This window comes from Carassius gibelio, chromosome B3 (assembly GCF_023724105.1).
Source record: "Carassius gibelio isolate Cgi1373 ecotype wild population from Czech Republic chromosome B3, carGib1.2-hapl.c, whole genome shotgun sequence".
NCBI classification, from domain to species: domain Eukaryota; kingdom Metazoa; phylum Chordata; class Actinopteri; order Cypriniformes; family Cyprinidae; genus Carassius; species Carassius gibelio.
In genome coordinates this window covers 10944749-10968820 of record NC_068398.1, presented here as the reverse complement: position 1 = coordinate 10968820, position 24072 = coordinate 10944749, and the positions used below count along the sequence as shown (strand labels likewise).

General features: G+C 36.9%; 2 protein-coding genes across 3 annotated transcripts; one reads left to right on the top strand and one right to left on the bottom strand.

Annotated features, from left to right (window-relative positions):
• The first annotated feature begins 562 nt into the window (after positions 1-562).
• Positions 563-1802, top strand: LOC127952091 (coiled-coil-helix-coiled-coil-helix domain-containing protein 5). The gene is made up of 4 exons (XM_052550373.1): positions 563-719; positions 1049-1189; positions 1283-1434; positions 1526-1802. Coding segments are annotated over exons 1-4 (321 nt in total). The 5' UTR covers positions 563-717; the 3' UTR covers positions 1552-1802.
• Positions 1803-2379: 577 nt separating this feature from the next.
• lmx1al (LIM homeobox transcription factor 1, alpha-like) lies at positions 2380-23990 on the bottom strand. 2 transcript variants are annotated; one of them, XM_052550359.1, is made up of 9 exons: positions 23724-23990; positions 21138-21223; positions 20831-21017; positions 6557-6789; positions 6276-6439; positions 6126-6203; positions 5811-5928; positions 5586-5741; positions 2380-5503 (listed from the first exon to the last, which is right to left on the bottom strand). In XM_052550359.1, exons 1-9 carry the CDS (start codon positions 23765-23767, stop codon positions 5346-5348), a joined length of 1224 nt encoding a protein of 407 aa, XP_052406319.1. In that variant the 5' UTR covers positions 23768-23990; the 3' UTR covers positions 2380-5345. The 2 variants fall into 2 exon arrangements, with proteins under 2 accessions (XP_052406319.1, XP_052406320.1); XM_052550360.1 differs by having other exon boundaries at positions 20831-21014.
• Positions 23991-24072: the final 82 nt, after the last annotated feature.

Here is a 24072-nt window from a genome sequence, read left to right as displayed (position 1 = left end):
ATTGCCCGATTCTTTTTTTATATGTGACCCTGGACCACAAAATCGGTCCGTTTTTTGAAACTTGACATTTATACGTCATCTGAAAGATGAATTACAGATACAACTATATGAAAACCTGGAATCTGAGAGTGCAAAAAAATCGAAGTATTGCTAAAATTGCCTTTGAAATTGTCCAAATTGAGTTCTTAGAAATGCATATAGTGCCATTTTTCCCCTGTTGTCAACTGAAACAAACTCACTCCCAGTTCTACATTACTATGTTATACTTTAATAATAAAGAGTGACAAGGTTTTTGACTCTAGTGTTAAAGATACCTCTGATGGCACACAGAAGCTGCTTTCCTCTTGTATGAATGAGTATATAACGTTTTATTACGTTGTTGTACCTTTATTGTATCTTTTAACCCGTATTGCTGTTTATTTAAATATACCTTTAAATGGAAAATAAATAAATCAACAAAGCAGCACAAGTATCGCTGGTTAACTGTTATCCTTTAAAACAAAAATACGACCATGAAAAATGTAAGAAAATGTTGCTTCGAAGCCACGCCCATTCGTTCACGCTACCCAGGGATTCGACCAATTAGATCAGCGCAAGCGTAAACATTGACCAATCGAATTCCTCCGGCGAGAGCGCGGACGTTCCCTTCGCATTCGCACATGTGCGTGATGTGATAGTAACCTTCAGAAGAACCGAGTGAAACCAAAGGTGTTCAACATGTAAGTAGGTCTGGCTGACAGCGGTGTGTTTTAAATACTTATTTTACATCTAGTGTGTATTACACTTATTGTGCTTACTCTGTAATACGACGGTAGCAGTCGAGTCTGATAGCAAGCCAAGCTCTGTTTGAGCTACATTAGCTAAAACGAACAGTGAATTGTAGGAGCTAGAATGTGTAAAATAAAATGGCCCTAGAACCCTATTTGACGAACTGATTTTAAATTGGTCTGCCCTCCTTCATATAGAATTAAACCTGTGGTGTTGAGAATCCAATGTAATTTGCATGTAGGCTATTGAAATTGAAATCCGTTAAACTGTGTTATAATAGGGAGGCAGCATTGGCCATCACGACCAAATACTGTCAGAAGGAGCTGGATGAATACGGTGGATGTGTTGTCTCCCATCCAGCATCATGGCAAGAGAAGTGTGTAGAGCTGAAGCTGAGGGTGGCACAGTGCACTTCATCACAGTATGTCCATTTAATACACAACCTTGCATGCTTATTTACCCAGTTAAATAGGATGCACTATATTTCTGCTGTTTTTCTTCCTTCTCAATGCAGTCCAGTGATCAGAAAGATCCGAGGTGACTGTGCTGGTGAGTTTTCAGTGTTTGAGCGCTGTCTGCGGGAGAACCCGAGCTCTGCTGAAGCGTGTCAACCTCACCTTACACGTTTCCTCACCTGTGTTGAGACCGTCGACCTTTCAGGAATTGGTAAGGAGTGAAAGTCTGCTTTTCTATAAAACACCTGGATGTATGACTAAGTACAGTGTATTAAAATATTTATAACACCTTCTTCCAACAGCGAATGCTGAGCCGCAGCCCACATAGATGATTTTTGTGACTGTTGAGGCTAATGAGGACAATAATGCAGGTGTTTTATACTCCGCACTGTGGAAAAACGTATTATCTTTGAAGAACTCCAACACAAACACAAAACTGAATCAAATCTCAGTCTTTTGCACACCTTTCTTCCAAAATATTCAATGTGATGTTTTATTTTGTTAATGGTTAATGTTTCACACTATTTATGAGATTTTTAAAAAGCTTCCATGATATTAAAACACGAAGTTGCAATAAAATGCGCATTTCTAAATTCTTTATACTTTGGAAGATTAGAGTCCTATTTTACCAAAAAGCATTCAACTATTTAATTCACATGCACTCTAGCTACTTTATTGTTTGTTTTCATGAATCCATAAATCTACAAAAAAAAAAAATTCTTCATAAACCAATATGAAATATGAAAGCTACTCTGAGGTGGACTCATGAAGAGAGATATGATTGTTTTTGAATGAGAATTAAAGCTAAAACTTTACTTAAAGCAGCATTCCAAATATTTTTTTTACAAATATTTATAGAATACTAATAACAAATTAAAATCACTGTTAATATTAGGTGATAGAATTAACTTTAGATGAACATGCTGTTCTCTCTTCACCATATTAAATTGTTGCAAGATAATTTATTCATCTTAATTCTATTAAAAAAAAAAAAAAAAAATAATAGTTTTACAAACATGAACTATTTCCTTCAGTGCAATGGAAACATAAGGGAGGACACTGTTTTGAACCTTTGACCTTTCATTTGGTCCATTTATCAAACGTTTTTACCAGAATTGCATACTTATCAGAGAACCATAAATCATTTAGCCAAGCGTCAGTGTTTGAAATGAGTTTTATTGAAAAACCAAGAACACCGTACACAAAAAACACATTGACCACACTAAAAGAAACGGAAAGATGTACCATTCAACAGCTGTCAGCACCGCAGTCCTTTAAAGGAACATCACCCCACTTTAAATGAAACCGTCCAGTTATCACAAAATGCTTCATGAACATGTGAGCAGTTGATTTACCAGCAACTGATGTCCGGTGAATTAAAAACTACATTTCAGTTCGTCAGGTTATGTAAGGATTTCATAAGCAGTTGGTGTTTGTGTAAATCTGTTGTACATTCTTCAATATAAATAATACAGTTCACATATACAGTGTCTCATGCTGCAACATAAATATTCCAATGCGTTGAAAACAGCCAACAGGAACATAATGAGGTAAAAGAAGTGAAGTAAATAACTACACGTACAACAATAGAGCTAATTATAACAACAGTCATGTGACCAACACATCTAGTATTTTACAATAAAGCACAATTAGCAACATGTTGCCAAGTGCGCACTTCCTGGAACATTTAAGGGGTATTTTTAATACTTTGTGCTATTTTTCTTATCAGTACTAAAGAGATAGATGTCATATGTATTATTAACCCTGTAATGGCAGTAACCCTGATGATTTCCTCCTCTCAGTTTGGAGACTGAAGCACATTCCTACATCTGACCTGAGCCTGCTGCAGAAACATTCAAGGCCCTGTCTCACTTTTTTAATCCGAGGAAATCTACCCTGTGTCCAAAACCTGAAATTAGAATGAAAACGAAAATATCTTTTGTGGTGTGGTTGCATCATAATGTTCCACATTTGTCAAAGCTATCTTTAATCGAGCAGGGATGTGTGTTTTGAACGTGTTGACTGAGCACTGTTGTATGTGTGCCTCTTTTGCTCTCGGAGTCCTGTCAGGACTCCTTCACTCATATTTGCTTTGAGATATATACTTCAACTTTGACGTTTCATTATTTTGCGATTTCTTAATTTACTTTTTGTCTCTTTATTTGTGTAATGCACAGTTAAGGCGGCTGGAAAGTCCCTGTCTGAGAAACTTACAGTAGTTGAAAACCTACCAAATTAAATTTCTTCAGAGAAAATTCTGCAATAGCTGTCGACATTTTTAATTGTGAAAAGAAAAAAATGTAAGTTAAATTTGTGTTAAAGGTGCACTCAGTACCCCCCTCACCCTCCATTTAAATATTCACACACACACAAAAAAATCTATACTTTTTGACATAATGTGTTAATATACATTAACATGAAGAATTGTAAAAGCTATTTTACATTTTCTACATTTTTATATTTCCTGTTTTCATTTTAATTAAAGTGTTAGTCATTTTCATTTTTTTAAACGTCTATATACTTTTCATGAATTTTTTTTGGCATTTTAACACATCAAGTTAAACTAAATGAAAATGATAAATGTTGCCAAGGCAACTACAGTAGATTTAAAAAATGTCACAACTTTATTTTATAAGTTAGGAAAATCTTTGTTTTCATTGCTCTTGTGTTTGTGATGCTGCATCCACAGCACTAGATGTCAGTGTAAGTCCAGGACAACTGCTATATTGGTCCGCTCAACACACAAAAACTGAGTGCACCTTTAATAAACATCATTCCTTTACAAGAAATATTAATGTACATTTGACTTACACCAGCATGCTAGACTCTTTTGGTTTTCATGTTAGCTTTAAATAAAAGCTGATTCGAGACGGACATTACGATGGCAAGGCAGTCGGGATCGATTGATATGAAACTGACTTGGACTGTGTCTGAAATCACCCTATTAATCCTTTATCGTGTGTTATTTGAGGGGACAGTCATTTATAAACTGTCTCACTTGGTTTCATTCACTCATTCAGTGGTCTGTGTTCACCTTATTTTTCACCATTTGCTTCTAGTGTCATTCACTTCCAGCTAGTTTTAGTTCGTTTTGCTGCTTGATATTGCAAACTGGTGTGTCTAACCATGTTATTTTATTTGTATATCTTAATAATGAACACACTTGTTTGAAGTGCAAACAGTTTTACCATTTACTACACTTTTGTTATTCTTCTCGTTATTTCCCTACTGAGGCTAATGAACCGGAAGTCTCCCACATTCAAAGAAAACGGCTTACATCCACGTTGAAAAATAAGGTGGATAGAGAGCTGCAGTGATGTATTTTTGCAGGTCAATCCAAAAGTTTACATAACCTTGGTTCCTTCAGCAAAAACCCAGTAGCATTTTTTTAATCACATTAAAATAAGCTCTGTAGCCAACAAAACTCTTATGATTCCTACATGTTTAGTTCATCGCGATAATCTGCACACAATGAACACAACGTTTATGAATTTTGTAGCCTAAATACAATCGGCTGAAGTATAAATCTTCCCTAAAAGTTTGAGTTCGTGATTCTAAACATAATGAGGCTATGAAAGCAACTATTTGGGCCCAAATGTGCACGTAGCCACTCGTTAACAGCGGTAGTTTTCAAGTCACTTAAAAGCTTAAATTTGACTTCATAGCAACAGAACCGGAAGAGCTAACTTAATAATAGTTTGTTTGAGGGTTTTAGCTTGCAAAAATATGTCACTGCAGGGCTCTAGTGAATGAGGTAATTAATTTCGATCAGTTTATCAGTTGTGCAGCGAGCAGAGGGTGAGGTAACGCTTACATGAACAGCTGCTCATTGATGTCTTATGCACCCATAACCATCGCAAAAAATGTTTGAATGAAACAAAGCGTGCATATGTATGCTATAAAACATGTTTTTCCAGGGAATTCCCATTCTGTCCATGTCAAATTGAATTTTTAGGGTGTGACCCTGTCTTGGTTTGGTTGGTTAAGAGCTTTATTGGCATGACTAAGATAGGCTTGGGGGATTCAATTAGTTTTGACGATGAAAGACGCCTCCAGTGAGACTCAATCTACGTGTTGCCCCCTGCAGTGGAGGAGGAGCGCTTTAGGTAGGTGGAACCAGGGTCATGAGGTAAAGTAGGAGTTTTGCATTGAGTAGAGGCGATCAATGGGATTTCCTATGCGTCCTGCCAGAACTCCAGCCTCTGCGGTAGACAAGAGACAGTCCCCGAGATGACTGAGGCTTCCATCGCTGTCCAAGTCATGGAAAACCGTCTCCGAGTCTGAAATGAAGTCGGCGTTCAAATACAAACAGTAACTGAAAAAATAAGCAATGCTGAAGTTGATGCAGTGGGAGATCCTTACCGTAGGAGTGCATCTGCTCGGGGCCTAGCTGCGGCGGCGTGAGCCCGTGTCGAAACTGCTCGCTACCGTATATGTTGGGATCCAAAGCCAGCAGTTGTTGGCGTGGCAGAGAGGAATAAGAGAGCAGCCCGTCCAGTCCGTGACTGCTGGAGCCATCTGTGGAGAGACCAAGCTGGGTTCACACCTTTCATCAAGCCATTTCACACAGTTATGTCCGTGTCTTACCCTCGCTGTCATCGTTACTCTGGCGGCCCCCTCTGCTCGGGCCCCTCCTGGTCCCGCCCATCTGCTCCTGTTCTTGCTGCTGCTGCTGCTGCTGTTGTCTGCGAGCGATCTTCTTCATCTGAACTCACAAAAACAACCGTTTATTGAAGTCCACTGCTCCTGGAACAACATTCCCATATCAATCAAGCTCCGAACGTGTTTAAAACTTTTATTTTGGAATTTACTGTTTCTATCTAGGCGAATCATGACAAAGCAAGATCTAATTTTTCAAACAGGAACGTTTTCAGAATGGATCTCAACATGATGCCAGCGTACCTTTGCTCTCTGGTTTTGGAACCACACCTGCACGACTCTCACTGTCAGTCCAGTCTCAGCTGCCAGAGTTTCTCTGACCTGCAAAAACAGCATATGCATGAGCGGTACATACGTGCTGTTTCCACACATGAGCGGCCTGTGACTGCTGACCTTTCGGCAGGGTTTGGAAGACACCTCGAAGGAAGCCTTGAAGGCGCGCCGCTGTTGTGTGGTCAGGATGGTTCGTGGTCTCTTGGATCTCTTGTGCTCCTTCCCATCATCCCCAGCCTTCCCTCCTACAGAGACACCACCACCATCCTCATCCTCGCTCTTCACTGCAAAGGGAAACTGAGCATTGGCTTAAAGGTGAAAAGGTGAAGTCATTTCTGGACTATGTTAACATCTCTTCTCCTGTAGTTACACTCAACCTTCAGCGAGGTCTCTGAGGTTACCTGAATCGGTAGGGGCCGGACTGATGGCTGCCAGCATCTCTCTCTCCTTCTCATAGTCTCCCCGGCAGAGCAGCTGTCCCTCCTTTAGCACAAACTCATCACCTCTCTGCAGCCGGCGTTCACACTCACAGCAGCTGAAGCAGCTCAGGTGGTACACCTGTCCCAGCACACGCATGATGAGCTCCGAGCGGCTGATCGCCTGCAGACAGGCACTGCACTTCCGCACAAACAACCTGCACACACACACACACACGCATGTTATTGATGTGTTTCTGAATGTTCACTTTATGCAATGGTTTGTCTGTTACACTGGGTGGCAATATTTGACAACAGACTAGATGTCACACAAGCAAGAAGTAAAAATGTATAATTTAACTAGTGTTGTCAACCATTAATCGCATGCAAAATAAATGTTCTGATTTACATTCACAGGCGTAACTATCGGTAAGCAGGGTAAGCGGTTGCTTACGGGCCCGGACCAATCAGGGGCCCGCCCGCGTTACTGGAAGATTTTGATTGACAGCCGGGTCCCCCTATCGCATTTGACTACCTTTAGTTTGATCGCATTTAAATTTTTTGCGAATTGATTTGAATAAATAATGACCAAAGCATATTTGACTGAAAATTAAATACATTTTTGAAACGAACAATGATAAATTTGGTGTAATTTGTTTCTAATTGGAACTGGGGAATCCCCAGGTGAACATGGCATTGCGTGCAAAACAGTAAAAAAAACGTTGAACTTGAGACAGACATGGAGTCGTCAAATTATAAACAAAAAAGTGGTTTGCACTGCTTTCATGATTTTTCTGACCATCCCAGTGACAGTGGCCTCTGCAGAGCGTTCTTTTCAAAAACTAAAACTGATAAAAAGCTATCTCAGGAGCTCAATGGGACAGAGTCGTCTCTCTGGACTTGCCATACTGTCAACTGAGAATGCCCGTGCGCGCAATCTGGACCTTAAGGATATGATCGATAACTTCGCACAGAGGAAAGCCCGGAAAATGCAGCTATAATTTAAGTGACCATCTTTTTTATGTATTTGGACCTATGCCCTATGTGTATATAGCAGTGACAGTAACGGTAACAATGTGTTATTATGGTGCGCCGACACGAGCTGGTTTTTTTTTTTTTTTTTGGTGCGCGAAGCGTCATCATGTGTTGTAGTAGGGGGGCCCGCCTTGATAATGCTGCTTAAGGGCCCGGTGTTGGCTCGTTACGCCACTGTTTACATTATATGTGTGTGTACTGTATATTTATTATTTATATGTAAATACACGCACATGCATGTATATATTTAAGGAAAACATGTTTATATATCAAATATGTTTATATATACTATAAATTACATGAATATAAATATATGGCATGCATGTAAATATTTTCAAAGTATATGATGTATGTGTGTGTATTTATATATACATAACAAATATACACAGTACACACACACACACACACATATATGTAAACCAAAACTTTTATTTTGGATGCGATTACGACAGCACTACATTTAACCCTTTAAAGCCCAATGTATTATTAATGATGGGATCTTTTCGTTGAATTCTAAAAACATCCACCTTCAGATCTTTAGTGATTTTTATAAAGTAAACATAAGAATAACTTTTGTATTGTTCTAGTAATATTTCAAAATGAACATTTACTAAAATGAATCAACTTAGGTTTAATCCATATAAAGAATAATTACCGTACGTTAAAATGAATCAGACGTAATGCATCAGGCTTTTGAGGAATGTATATTTATTCATCTCTCAGTCATCATTGTATTGCACTGCATTCTGTTTTGAAACTAAAAGCTACCAAGCTTTGATCATAAAAGCATACAAATATAATATTTTACGACAAACTATTGGCAGATGTAGAATAACAATTTATATGCATTTATGCAAGTAGTCGGCTATACTTAAAAAAAAAAAATATATATCACTTGACATATAGTCATAAAAGCCTGATGTATCAAATATGATGCTGAACAAAATATACATGCACATTTTTTCATAATATAGTCCATTAAAAATATATCTTTTTAAGATTATTTCACATGTCAGGTTTTACAGGGCTAATATTATTAACATGTATTAAGCTGCCTTTAAGCTGTACATTTTATCAGTGTGTCATCTGGGAATTGAACCCATGACCTTGGTGTTGCTGGCACCATGCGCTATGGTAAATGTTTTTAAACTTAATGAATTTCCAAAATGATTAGCAAATACAGGGATGTACAGGGCACAAGTGAGCAAATGTAATAAGAAGGTCATTTGTCCTGCAACTAACCCTAAAAAATGCCTCTAGCTCTCTTTAAACTGTGCTTTCTTTCTAAACAGCTCATCAGCATCACAACTGCTTTTAAAGGCACTCTCGCTCTTCAATCCCCACCAAACCCCTGATTTTTTCTTCCTCTCTCCCCTCCCTCGCCGCTTGATATTCTCTGCCAGAATTCCCTGTCCTCCCTCTCGCGCTCCCAGCCTCCCTCCCCAGCTCCTTGAAACTAATAAAGACAGGATTAATTAGATTGTTGTTTAAACAGTGCGATGCCCAGACAGACGCTGTAAACTCATAACCAGGGATTGAGGATAGCATGGGGTTAATCTCTCCTCTCTCTTTTCCACACACTCGAATAAACACACCATACTCACACACACACACACACACACACACACACACACACACACACACACACATTTACCAGAACCTTTATACAGCCATGCTCATGTACTCTCATAAATATTGACAGGAAGTCAATATCACAGACGAACCTTTAGACGCTCATATGGTGTCGATGACAATCTAATCCTTCTGCACAGTTCATTAAGCCAAAGCAACTGTCACCATTCACCCAAAATGTGACATAAACCAGTGTGAAGTAACTGTCACACACCTGAACTGGACAACAAAACGATTTGTTGCTAGGGTGCTTTGTTTACTGTCCAAAGTTTATGAAATTATAATCTCAGGACCCTACTTTAGTGCTTTTTTTGTCAACCAAAAGTTTGATTAACAAAACATTTTGGAGGTGAAGAACAGAAGAAATGTACATTTGATGGATAACACAGACTTCATGACAGTTGCATAGATGGATGGCGGGAGTTCTGGTACTGTGTGTGTGTGTGTGTGTGTGCTGAGGAGCACCGAGTGCCGGAGATGAAGGTGTCATATCAGAAATCTGCTGAAGGGAGAGGCAGCCAGGTCCACATGTTCTAGCCTCTAATCTGCACGGATGTGATGATCCTGTCCGAAACGCAGCTGCTATGGCTAATCTGTCTCAATTCATCTGCCAAAAATGCCAAATTACCAAATCACCACCTACTACACCCAGACCACAGAAGACCAACTCTGAGCAAAACCCACACAGAGACTGACTCGAAGAGTGAATCTCATGAAACCTGTCAAAATAAGTGCAAATTATATTTTTCTTAAAGACAAATATATTTTTTTTTTTACAGTATTTAAATAGATAATATTTCAAGTAATTTCTTATCAATTCTCAGTAAAATAATGCCAAAAAGTGGTATTCTCAGTACAATCAGAGAAAAAATGATGAGTTATAAATCGTGTTCGTATCTGAATAAAAAAAGAAAAAAAATTAATGACAATTATTACACTGGAAAAGAAACTGGCTTTGAAACCATTCTCGCTAATATTTCACAAAAAGTTACAAAGAAACAGAAAATAATACTAAATTAAATTTGAAATTGTATTGAACTCATGCCAATTATCTTTTTGTTTACAAGTAAAAAAAAAAAAAAAAAAAAAATATATATATATATATATATATATATATATATATATATATATATATGTTCATAATTCTTTCTGTACACTGTACAATATTTGGGGTCAAATATTTTTAATTGTCATAAAAATATTATCACAGTGTTAAAACTCTTTATTGGTCATAAAGTAGGCTCCATTTTCTTTATGCAATTTTTTTCTTGATTTTGAGGTGAAATGTGACCCTGAAAATCACCAGGTCATGACATTAACCCAGAAAACTTCAAAATGTCGAATAAAAAAATACAATAAAAAAACACACACTGCAAACAGACACATTAAATGTGACGGTTACAGAAATAACCCCACGTTTTGTACTTAAACATACACAGACCTAAAAACCGAAGTTAACTGAGGATGAAACTATCTTGGGGGAAAGAAATTACGATTGCGGGAAGGCAATCAGGCGCCATGAACGTATAAACTGTGTTCATGTTGACAATTCAATAAGGTTTTACATGAATCTATAGCCAAATCATAGTGTGGTGGGGGCACAATCTATGCATGAACACAGCATTTTACATAATCAAACACTTACTGTCATAGTTGCGAGGTTTGTCTCGCAGACTTTGGTGCATCTTTGTATATATATGGAGGCAGTATGTAAATCATATACATGTACACATAATTGCAAGGGTTGGTGCGGTGTGTGTGTGTGTATGAGTGAGAGAGAAAGACAGAAAGCGGATATTGCTGTGAGGGAAGATGGCTCAGAGCCAGGGTTCAGTAATCACATCATCTTCTTTTATTAAATCTCACTGCACTGCTTCTGCGTTATTAAAATCTCCCAGCATTCCCCACAACCCATGTTCATGCTAATAAAACTAATTGTGTCATTGTACACTATAAAACACTCTCCGCTGAATGGATTACTAGTCATATAAAGAACACTTCAACAGGGTTATTAGAAAGTGTACTGTATATCAAGGTGGCAATGAAGTTAAAATGGCATTTCCTGTGGTGCCTTGTAGTGTATTAATGAGACTCAATATTTTATGTAAAAAAATCAAGGGTGTAAAACAACGGTAATGATTTGGTTGCATTTGTTAACATTAGTTAAAGGGATAGTTGACCTTAAATGAAAATTACCACATGACTTACTCACCCTCAAGCCATCATAGGTGTAAATGACTTTCAGATGAATACAATCACAGCTATATTAAAAAATCTCCTGGCAAGCTTGCAAGCTTTATAATGGCAGTGAATGGGAGTCGAGATTTTGAAGCCCTAAAAAGTGCATCCACCCATCATAAAAAGTGCTCCACACGGCTCCGAGGGGTGAATAAAAGCCTTCTGAAGTCACGTCACTTTTATTATTCTATTCTTTTGTTATTTAACAATACAGACTGTGCCAAAGCAGCTTCACAGTATTAAGTAGGAAAATAGTGTGTCACTGCAAAAGGACAACAGTAAACACTCAATTTTTAGTCAAATGCAGTTCATCATTGAATTCAGTGATGTCATTGTCCAGCTCAGTTCAGTTTAAATCCTCGTTTTGTATGTCTAATTTGTGACTGGTGTTTTATTTTGGTTTCTTTACTGCACTTCTACTCCACGTTCGCCTTCGTCCTACGTCATCCACTGGAAAGCCACTCTCTCCTGAACATGTTATAGTCCATGTGAACACACGTAGGACAGTTATCAGAAGCTAGGGATTATGATTTAGAAAGTTTTAAATATGAATATTTCATCTTTAAAAAATGCATTGATTTGCTTCAAAGGCCATTATTCACCCCCCGGAGCCATGTGGAGCACTTATTATGATGGATGGATGCACTTTTTTGGGCCTCAAAATCTCAACCCCAATTCACTGCCATTATAAAACTTGGAAGAGTCAGGACATTTTTTAATATAACTCTGATTCGTCTGAAAGAAGAAAGTCATACACCTAAGATGGCTTGAGGGTGAGTAAACCAAGGGGTAATTTTCATTTTTTGGGTTGAACTTTCCCTTTAACTACATTAGTTCATTTTAACTAACAATGAACACTCATTTTTTATTATTGATTTCACCATATCTCTGTTAATATTATTTAATAGACCTGAACTATAACAACAAAGAGTATTTTATCAACTAATATAAGCTATGATTTAAAAATACTGTAACAAATATATTGCCCATTGTTAATGTCAGTAAATGCATTAACTCTGTTATAATAATATGAGACCTTATTGTAAAGTGTTAATGAAATAAAATTAATTAGTAATACTATACAATATTTGATCCTGTAATGGACCAAACGTTCTGGATGCAGACAAAGAAACGGCATACAACCAACTTTTTGTCTCAGTATATTTTCCTGAATGACTCTACCTTGCAATGGCCTGCCAATGCTGTAACCCAAAATGTACTTAATCATCTAAGTGATTCAAATTATAAACAGGAAAATAAAAAAAGAACATTTAGTTACACTAACAAAATGGTTCTTTCAGGTAACACTCTACCCAAATTGTTTTTTATAATTATTATTATTATTTTTTTTTTTATCATTTACTCTTTTTCCTTCCTTGAAACACAAAAAAATGTATAAAGAAAAAAATTCTATATAATGAGTATCAGTGGGGTCCAAAACAACTAACTTCCATAAAATCAATGGGAAAAAAGCCATTTAAAAAAAAAATGCAATGTTTGGAATGGAATGACAACAACGGGAAAACCATTAATATTTCGGCGGAACTATGCCTTCGACACATTTCACACTGATGTCTCATTCTTCAATATACTACAAAATCCTTTGTAATTATTTTTAATTCATTAGCTACTTGTCAACCGAGCACAGGTTTAAATAAAATCCTGATTCTGATAGTTGATTTGTTGTAGAATACGATGGGTGTCATAATATCCCATCTTATATAGAGAATTTCACACGTTTGGTGAAGAATATGCACTATTGGTGTGCTGACGTACTTATGATGCATTCCCCGACTGACAGCGTAACCTGTCCATACGTTACAACAATCACACATCAGTTTCCTGTGTGTGATACTCGAGCGCTCAGGGACCGACTGGATCGATGTGTTGAGTTGTGAGAGGCGAGAGTGAGTCTGTGAGTGTGTGTATGTGTGTGTTTGGATAAAACAGCTAATCCCCAGGCCACCAGAACGCAATATCCTGTCAGCCAGATTCTCATTTCCTGTCTCTCTGTGGCAAGGCGAGAGAAAAAAAAAAAAGACGCGTAAAGGGGGGACGGGGGATTCGTTGCCCCAGAAACAAAAGATACGGCAGCCCTGTTTGAGGATGTCTATGGCATTCTTCCTATCTCCACCCCTCCCGCTTTCATTTTTTGCCGTTCTTCTTTTATTATCTCAGATTTAATAAAGCCAAGGCGAGCAGCTTGTTCTGCCATGAAACATTTATTAGCCGTCTGTAATGAAATTGTTGTGCGGGAGGCGAGGTGATGGAGACTCATCACACATTATGCAAAAACAGTGGCAATATCAGAAGAGCAGACACCTCGAGCTCATCTCTCCTCTTCCTCTCTGCACCTCTGTTTGTCACCTCCGTGGCCTTCTGACATCCCCTGAGCTCTCCTTCACTGTCTGCTCTTCTCTCCCTCTGTCATTGCCTGATACGTACAGTATACGCTCTGACAAATAACGTTTCTCCATTGGCATCCATGGTTCCATGAAGAACTTTTAACATCCGTTCCACAAAAATGTACTTTAGATCATTCAAATGTTCTTCACATTAAGAAACAAGTGGTTCTTTGAAGAACTGTTCGCTGAAATGTCCTTTGAGGAACCCAAAAGGGTCTTTGGGACCCTCTTTTGGAACCTTTATTTTTGTGGCTTCAACAGGAACTTCAGGCTCAGAAAAACAAAACATGTTTTCCAAAAGCAGTAATTCAGGCAAGAAAATTGTACTAATATTAGTAATATTTTCTTGCCAGAATGACTGCTTTTGGAAAACATGTCTTGTTTTTCTTGGCTTGAATTACCACAATGCGTTTATGTCCTTATTTAAAGTACCATGTAAAAATATTCACCAAAAGGAGTACACACATGGAGTTATATGCTTAAGACTAAAACTACACTCTTACAAAAATAAAGGTTCCCAATGAGGATTTTCACAGTGATGCCATAGAACAACCATTTTTGGTTCCCAAAAGGAAAAGTTTTTTGTCATGTCATAGTAGGGAAAGAAATGGAAGTCACTGGGGACCACCGACTATTTTATTACCAGCATTCTTCAAAATATCTTCTTTTATGTTCAACATAAGAAAGAATCTCATAAGGGTTTGGAATGACATGATAGTGAGAAAATGATGACAATTTTTTTTTTTTTTGGTCAAACTAAAACTAAAAAAAAAACTTATTTTCTAAGTATGAAGAACATTATGAACCACCTTTTGTAGAATGGAAAGATTCCATGGATGTAAAGGTCCTTCATGGAACCATCAATGCCAGTAAAGAACCTTCATTTTTAAGAAGGAAGGTTGATATTAAACTAGAAGGTGATCCCTTTTGTTCGTTTTTTTCAACAAACAGGAGATCATCAAGAAGAAAACTTAACAAACTGACCAACAAAAAGTACTGCCGATCATGCCCGGTTTGAACTAAAACCCAGATTTAAATAAAAGTGATGGCTTCAACTGATTGAAGCTTTATAGCATTGCGCCTGATTGCATATGCCACAATTTAAGTACAGTATGAATGATAAAACGAATGGCTTCAGCGGGAGACAACCCAAGCTACGGCAGCGTCCTATACCATATTCCTGTCTGACAGTACAGCAACTCTCTAACCACAACACAGCTTGTAGTCATGTCTAAGAACATAATTAGCAGCGTTCCCAATCAAGACCCCTCCACCCCCTCCCCGTTCCCACAGACACAAAGAGACAGCGAGCAGAGAGATGATTAAGCGAAAATGTGGGATAAATGGAGAGATAAACTGATTGGTGTCATCACGGCTATAAATCTCAACAAGTAGGAAATGAAGTTTGGAGCAGAAATATTATTAGAAATCAGACAGTGATGGACGAGCTAGAGGAGAGATGCACGGGGAGGAAGAAAGACCGAGCAAAAGAAAGGTGAAGACTGCGGTAACCATCGACTGAAGTGCTCATAATAATGAATCCGACTGAAGTTTTCGGTAGAATGGTGTTACTATAAAATGATTGACATAGAAAAATGTATTATTTTGTAGTCGCTCTTTCAAGTACAGGAGACAGAGGTTGCATTTAAATGACTATTCTGACGTCGACATGATGACATAGCTTACCATAAAAATGATTTGTCCTGTATGTACTTGTTTTTAAGTACAAAATAAAGGCCATGTTGAGACACTTACAATCTGCTTGTTAAGTCATGACGTACACATTAAAAGTGTCTCTAGATCCGAACCTCTCAAGCTGTTTACGAGCACTCTTTATTTATTGCATCTTTATGCAAAGCTTTTCAGAAAAGATGAATCACTGTCTGGACAACTAAGATAATGGTCAAGATTTTTTACCACTGTGGCATACAATTAGTATATATTAGCACTGTTTGTTTGATTTTGGGATCTGATGGGTCATTTGAACCTGGAGAATAAAAGTGAAATGTTTGCAGAAATGTGGAGGTTATAATGAAAAAGTTCTTCTGTTAAACCGTGAGTATTATTTGAGCTGTAAAGCATTTTTTGTTATTGTTTTACGGTTTTAGGAGTTACATTTACTTTAAAGTAGTAAAATTGCATATAACTTTGCACATAAAATGTTAGCACACTGAAATCATGATAGCAAGCATATTGTTTACAGTCTATTTAAAACGGTGAATATTAATTTCGCCCTTACTGTAACCCCAATTTCTGCATTTTTAAGGAATGGAGGGAAAACTGGAAACTATTTTTTGTTAACAATCAGCATTATGCCACAAATGTTGTCAAATGTGCTTATGCGAGTCAAAATATTCTGGATTCAAATCCATATTCAATCTGAATTATTCTGGTAGTATCAAGTATTGACTTTGACTCAAATGTTTTTCATAAAAACTAGTGCTTTCAAGTGATTAATCGTGATTAATCACATACAAAATAAATGTTTTTGTTTACATAATATATGGGTGTGTACTGTATATATATATATATATATATATATATATATATATATATATATATTTATTTATTTATTTATTTATTTTTATTTATTATTATTATGTATATTTAAATATAAACACACATGCAAGTATATTTTTAAGAAAAATATGATACGTTTATATATTAAATACATTTAAATATGATATAATTTATGTGAATATAAATATATACATGTACTTAAATTGTAAATATTTTAAAAATATACATGTATATGCTGTATGTGTGTGTCTTTATATATACATAATAAATACACACAATACACACGCATATATTATGTAAACAAAAACTGCAACTAATCACAATTAATCGTTTGACAGCACTATAAAAAATGAGAAATTGAAACCGAATAAATGCAATTGAAATCTCTGACTTATTGATTACAGACATTTTTTTAATATTTTGACAAATCCAGGAACATTTCAGGACATTTTTGAGACCTCTTCTAAAACTCTCAAAGACACATGATATAACTGGGTCTTTTTCTCAGGAGCAAAGTCTGAGAAGCATGAGACTTTGGCCAAAATCTCAATTTGCTAGGAGGAACGAGTGAGATATTAAAGAGCTCACATACGTGATTTTTCGTCCTTACCAGCATCTCTTTACACACTGGGGGCTGTCTTCGTTCTGTTTCCCACCCCGCAGAGTGATCTATTAAACTTGGGGCATCTTAAATATCCGCTCCCCTGTCTCCGCTCTGATAGGCCTATGAGACCCTCGCTAGTCTAATTCTCTTCCAGGGATCCAGGCACCGTACCCTGGGGCTGAGAGCCTTTATTGGTCTGGGACTGGTTCCACTGGGCTGTGTGGTTATCTGATGCTGTGTTTGTCGAAGTCAGCCAGGAAGACAGTAATGGAGAGAATTTGACCATTTCAGGGATGTTTGTGGGTTTAATGAATAGAGATTTTGCTTTGAGTTTGGTTTCTGTAAGTGAATAGGTGTTGCTTGAATGAGTGAAAAATGAGTAGTAAATGAAAGTCGATGATGAGAACATCAGGAATGTAAGGAATCTTAAAGCTGATGTTGTTTGCATTGTTCGTTGTCTTATTGTGTACAGTATTTTAAATGAAAAATGTCTTAGTAATATTCTACTAAAATGTAATCTGAAATCAATCCCTTTTTACAACTCCTTACATTTTGGTATTTAACGTCCACTTTTTGTGATCCGAAGTTGGCGTGAAATGAAAATTTAGCTATTTTCTAATGGCATGTTATTGATCTTATTGTAAATTATTAAATAATGCATATGATTTCGAAATTTCATAACTCAATCTTCTAGTTAAATTACAGACTTCTTTTTGGCTGATGTATGCCAGTCTTCTCCAATCATTTAGTCTGTTTAACTCTCCTTCACACCTGCTTCCATCCAATCAACACTTGATAAACAGAGCCAAGTCCCGCCTTACGTTTTTTTCTTTTTCAATAACTCATTCGACTCAGACGTAAATTACAATAAGGAAGAAAAGAGCTGCCGCTACTTCTATTTCATCTTCACTTTAACATGCGATGAAAGAAACTGCCCTATTCATCTCTCACTGAACACACTGTTTTACTTGGAAACACGTCATAATATGAAAATAAATATTCGAAGAAAATATGAAGAACCTTTAACAAACAAAGAATCTTTCCATTCCACAAAAGGTTATTTTAGTGAAAAAAAGTTCTTTAGATTATTCAAATGTTCTTCACACTTAGAAAAAAGTGGTTATTTTTAAAAATGTTTACTAAAAGGTTCTTTGAGGAACCAAGATTCTGTGAAAAAACTCTTTTGGAACCTTTATTTTCTGAGTGTGGCTATTTCTACCTGACTTATAAATGAATTTTGCTGTTGTAATGATTCAGTTATTTTAAATAATATTTTCTAATTTCACGCAATTAGGAAATATGTGTTTCCACACGTGTACACCTTTTTTTTTTTTACATTACCTGATGATATTTTTTACAGTATAATGTCTGCTCAAGATAGTATTTTATTTTTTCCACGAAATTCCTTTTTTTTTTGCACCAGCAAAGATTCCTTGGCTCCCCAAAAATGGAGCGCACACCTGCTGTAGATGGAGCAGAGTGGTGGGCGCTGACAGACAGACAGCGGAGAAGACAAGGAGATATTGTTGTGGATTCACTCAAGGTCACTTACACAACAGTGTGCCAAGTCTCCTCCAAAGATGCACCACATACCACACCGCAGCCTCAATATTCCCAAATAATGTTGGCCAAAATTAGACATATGCATGCAAGCGCAAAAAAATGCCTATATGAGAAAATGAGAAAAACTTAAATCTCCACCATGTAGTAAAAAAGGCTGAATGATAAACGAATTGCAATAATACAAATGGACCAAGCTCAAGGGAATAACAGCACCAGCTTGCAGAAGAACAGTTTCTCTGCTCTCTGATCCCAGAACAGCCATCTCACTTGTAACCATTGATCACTTTTACCCTCATTATGACATCCTTGCTGTGGTGCAAGCACCCATGCAAAACAATTATCAAATCTATACTCCCATTTTTCTTCAGCGTTGTGAAGAAAAGCAGTTAGTATGGTAATTTCATACCCTGAAACAGTCCTAGATCTCTGGTGATCTATCTTTCAGCGAACATATAAAGAATTATTTTATATTCCCTCTTGGAATTCTTCCTGCTAACTTTTCTATCCTCTTTTATTTTCTCTCCTGTCCATCTTATTCCTTTCAGTTGGCCTCCAGATGTCAGCAACAGAGGGAGTGTTCACACGGCTCAACAGTGTCTGACACTTCTCACAACTTCGATAACAGGCCACAAGATCGTCCTTCAACTGTCCGCACTCCTGCTGATGTCACTGGGAAATTATGGTTTCTGGGAATCTCCCTGTGACCCAAACTGATACAGAATGATTCATCAGAGCACCAGCAGTTAAATGGAGGATAGTTCACCCAAAAATGTCAATTCTGTCATTATTTACCCACAATGTTACTCCAAAGACTTTGTGCGCGTGTACTGTCTTTATTTTTTGGTTCTTCAAATTTGGTTTTCCACAGAATTAAACCAATTGTGGGTTTGGAATGAGATGAGGGTGAGTAAACAATAGTCCATTTATAATCAGATTGATGCTTATTTAGTCTCATGAACTAATCAGTGCAGGAGACTGAATATTTACTAAATATTCCCCCCAAAAAAGCCCTTGTGGCATATATGTCATTCAAAGCAAAAATGACAGTTATACTCTTTGTATTCCTTAGTTTGGAATACATTTCATGCACATGTAATCAAATATAAGAACCAAACTGCAAATTTTAGGGTTCATATAAATGGAACTTTCAGAATCTGGAATCAAAATTGGATTCATTCCGACTTACGAAAATTGTAAAACATACCTAGAAAGACAGAATTTTATATTTTGGGGTTGAAATATATCTTTCAGAATCAGATTCCAACCTTCAACATTACACATACATCAACTAAACTTACCTTCACCAATATTTAACTACATATTCTAACAGAAATTAACCCTTCGCACAGACCAAGCCCCCTTATTTATGTTGCTATTTCCGACAAGCCATGCCACTCTCATGCCACACATCATGTTCTCAGTGAAACATACATCGCGGAGCAATGGGAAACCTGACAACACGCCGGCCGACAGACAAGACAGAGCAAGTTACTTCTGGAATGAAACGAAGTCTCAGCTTTCATTTTTTTGGCCATTTATTAAGAAATTCAGTTGTGAACCAATCATCTCTTCCTCTTTACTGCGGTAGTTATGAATGAACACCAGAAAGAATCTTGTTTCAACCACGGAAAGACGTCTATACAGCGTTGTTCAAGTTCAAGTCCACCGGCGTTAATCTACTCTACAGTCTGGTATATTTTGACAGATTCTTCGTTATGATTGGTCAGATTGCCTGTCAATCACACTCCCTGCGAAGGGGCAATTCCAGTAACACTTTATCTTACAGTGTCCTTGTTACACATTATATGTACGTACACTACAAATACAATATACTATAGTAGGCTATAGCAACCAATCACAAATCTAACCCTAAATCTATATTAAGCAAGATAATTAATATTACTCAGTATTTATTTGTGTAACTACACCGCAGTTGCAATACCTTACAATAAATGGTTACACTTTATGTGTCCTTGTTGCGGTTTAAATATATATTTAAGTTCGGAGTAATATTAATTAACTACATGTTACTATATGGTTAGGGTTAGGATTACCTGCATGGAATTATGCATAATGTATTGCTATTATAACAGTAAGTACACATAATGTGTGTAACAAGACACCTTCAAATAAAGTGTAACCAAAGTTCCTTATATTCCAGAACAGATGAGGCATTTGAAGAGAGATTAGGGCAATGTTTTGACTATGCTATGACTTTGATGGGGTGTATACAGACACACGTTGCACATTGAACTGTCTTACTTCTCGTAATCATGCTTGCAGTAAAGCAAGCGGTCGCGAGAGTAGCAGGTCCCGCTCAGCGCGCTGCGACACACTGCACACTTGACACACGTCTCATGCCAGGACAGTTCATTGACACGCAGGAGGAAGCGGTCCGCGATGGGAGACTCGCACCCTGCACACACCTCACCTCCTCCCATGTGCTCTGCTGGAGGAGAACAGAACAGGTGTCAGCTGACAGCCATGAGGGCCTCCAGACACATGCGTTACAGCACTGATATTAATATGGAAAGATTAAGAAACGATAAACGAAGAATGCGAGTCTCACCGTAAGGTGTGGCGGAGGGGGCCTGCTGAAGACATGATTGGGTTTCTTCTGTTTTCATTCCGTTCCTTCCTTCTTTGGAGTGCTGACTGAAAAAAACAACATAACAAAGACTCAGATGTAAAGACAGCAGTCGGTCTGTGATAATGGGGAACTATTGTAAGCTGTTTGTTATTGCTCAATATTTAGATCACATTTTATTAATTTATTTACATGTAATGTGGGTAAAAAGCACACTGTAGTGTATTTTACTGTGAAGATACTGACAATAATCTGTGAGGAAACAGCATCATTAGTTTCATTAGTAAAAGCCAAAATCAGGTCCTGTTTTGGGCCCATTTTAACGTGTTGTAAAATATGTCAATTTTTTTTAAAAGGATAATGCAAAAAATATATACATTATTAAAAATAACATTACATGCCACCTTCTGTAAATGATGTTTTTATAAGTAAAAATGGTCTCGTAGCTGATTGGGAAAAAGGTGTTCCCAGAATTCCTTTCAAGAAGCATTGTATTTGTTTACGTTTAATTTAAATAGGCCTTTTTATATTTATTTTGTTATCAAGTGTTTTAAATCGCATTGTATGTAGTTAAATTCATCTTTACTGCAGTATTTTAGCCATATGTGTAACAGTTAAGGTGTTTTGTTTCAGTGTTTTTATCACGATTGCTGGAGAAGCCAACGATGATGTTTAGTCATCGTTTTTCTCATTAGAAAAACATCTTAAGATGTCAAATATTATGGTATACTGATATTATATGATTTGACGACGTGTAAAGTCAGAAACACAGGCCTACATGTAATCTAGTAATGTTTGGAAAAATGTCAAGTTCCGCGTCGACGCTGCCAACTTTTATCTTTTATCGTATAGATGTAACATTAATTTACAGTGTAGTCTATTCTAGACGCGCGCTCTCTCGTAGTATCTGTTTTAAGAAAGACATAACTTCTTTTATTTGATCTGACTCTTTGGGAAGTGTTTAGTGAATGCACGAGCAGGCTGGATGTGTGTATCGTGCTAAGTCAGAAGCTCGTGAAGGTGAATTGTCCGGTAAAAGGCGCGCGGCTTCGGTAGAAACAAACAACGCTTTGGTAACGTTAGCTATTTGGCAAAACGACACAACACAGAAACAAAGACGCCGTCAGATTTAAAACCGGAAGCATATTGCTTCAGAAATAATAACGGATGACGCTTGTGATTTAGAAACACAGAAGCTTTCAAAATAAATATGCATTTGAGATTTTTTTGTTTAGCAGTTTGGTTTATTTGGAAAAAGAGGAAAATCGTTATCTTAAATTGTGTGTTATTGCCTATTTAGAATATTCAGGTAAAAAAATGAACTCGGCTATAATCTTTGTTGGTGGTTAAATTATTAGGCTGTTATTCTTATATCTGCTTCTCAAATATCCCTTTTCCTTGGTAATTTAAAGTTGCAATATATATTTTTTTGTAATAGCAGACACTGCGTGTCTGATCTGTTTCCCCATTAATAATGCAGTTAATTGCATGAGTCGATTAGCTTATTAAAAATACAAGAGCTAATAACGGGTCACCAGTCTCAATGAGGAATAATCACACTGCGATATTCGCGTTTATGTGGAAACATGCATCTTATAGGCTATACATATTTTTACATTTATAAATTTTTTCGAAGCTATACGTGTTATCAAAAATATAGGTGTATTTTAATACCGTCTGTTAAATATAACTGTGTTACAATAGGCTTTATGACTTGTCGTCGGATAAGGGGAATAACCTAATTATGATGATTGCGGCTGATTTATGCCAATTTTAAGTGAAAAAAAATCTTCTTATCATTCCAAGTATTTCAGTAAGTAGTGGGCTATTAGCTATACGACAATAAACTGGTGCAATTTGATATTGACTGTTTCATGATTTGATATTTTGAAGTGCGTTCAGTTTGTTTCAATTAAAGTTTAGTGTTCTTTTTCATATAAAATGCTAAATAAATATAGACAATATTAATAGTTTTTTTAAGCTGTGTGTGAAATAGCAGCGCTTTCCTTTATGATGTCAATTTGATCCTTTTTTTTTCACTCGAAACCAAACCATTTTTTAACTTACAGAATCTGGTGCCATAATACAAGTAGGCCACCGTGGAGTTAATTTTTAAAGTTTGATATTTTATATTTTCTGCGCGATTATCCTACACACTTTCCTGAAAAGACAGATAATATTCTTATTATTTATTTTTTGTAAATGTTACTTAAAATTCCGACACGCGTCCGTTCATTTTTCCTATCATCTGACTTATGCTGAATTCGTGAAATTTAGACTCAGGTTTTACCAAATACAGACACGGTAGACGTATTAAAGTATCAGACATAAATAAGCAATGTTAGATTAAAATAAATTAATTCCTATAAATAAATTCATAAACACGAGAGCAGCAAACCATCGCATTTCTGTCAAATGTAGCCTAGATTACACTAGACAATATGGCTATACATATGTAAACGTCACGAGAAATGCATGCATGTTTCTATGTGAACACACTATTAGAAAAGTTCAAATAACAATAGTGTGATAGATGACAGCAGGTGACGCTCAGCCCCGTGCACTTACCTCGTGATAAAACACACTCCACCTGAGATTTCTGTTGGTAACATCAAAATACCTTTGAAGAAGAGGACGAGCAAGAGTGCTCCAGAAGCCAAACTTTAGTGTTATAGTCCAACCTGCACGCAGTGGCGCAAAAGCATTGCCAGACTGTGTGTGTGATGCTCAGGCGCGCGCTTTATGTGATGAAGACTCGGGCTGCGCGCGCACAGTGAAGGAAGGAAACATCAAGGAGGGGTGCAAGAAGATGAAAAAGAAACTATTTTATTCTGTCTGATATGCTGTTTTAAACAAATAGACTGAGAAATTACTATAGCTATCATAGCCTATATAATAATCTCAGACTCTAGGTAAA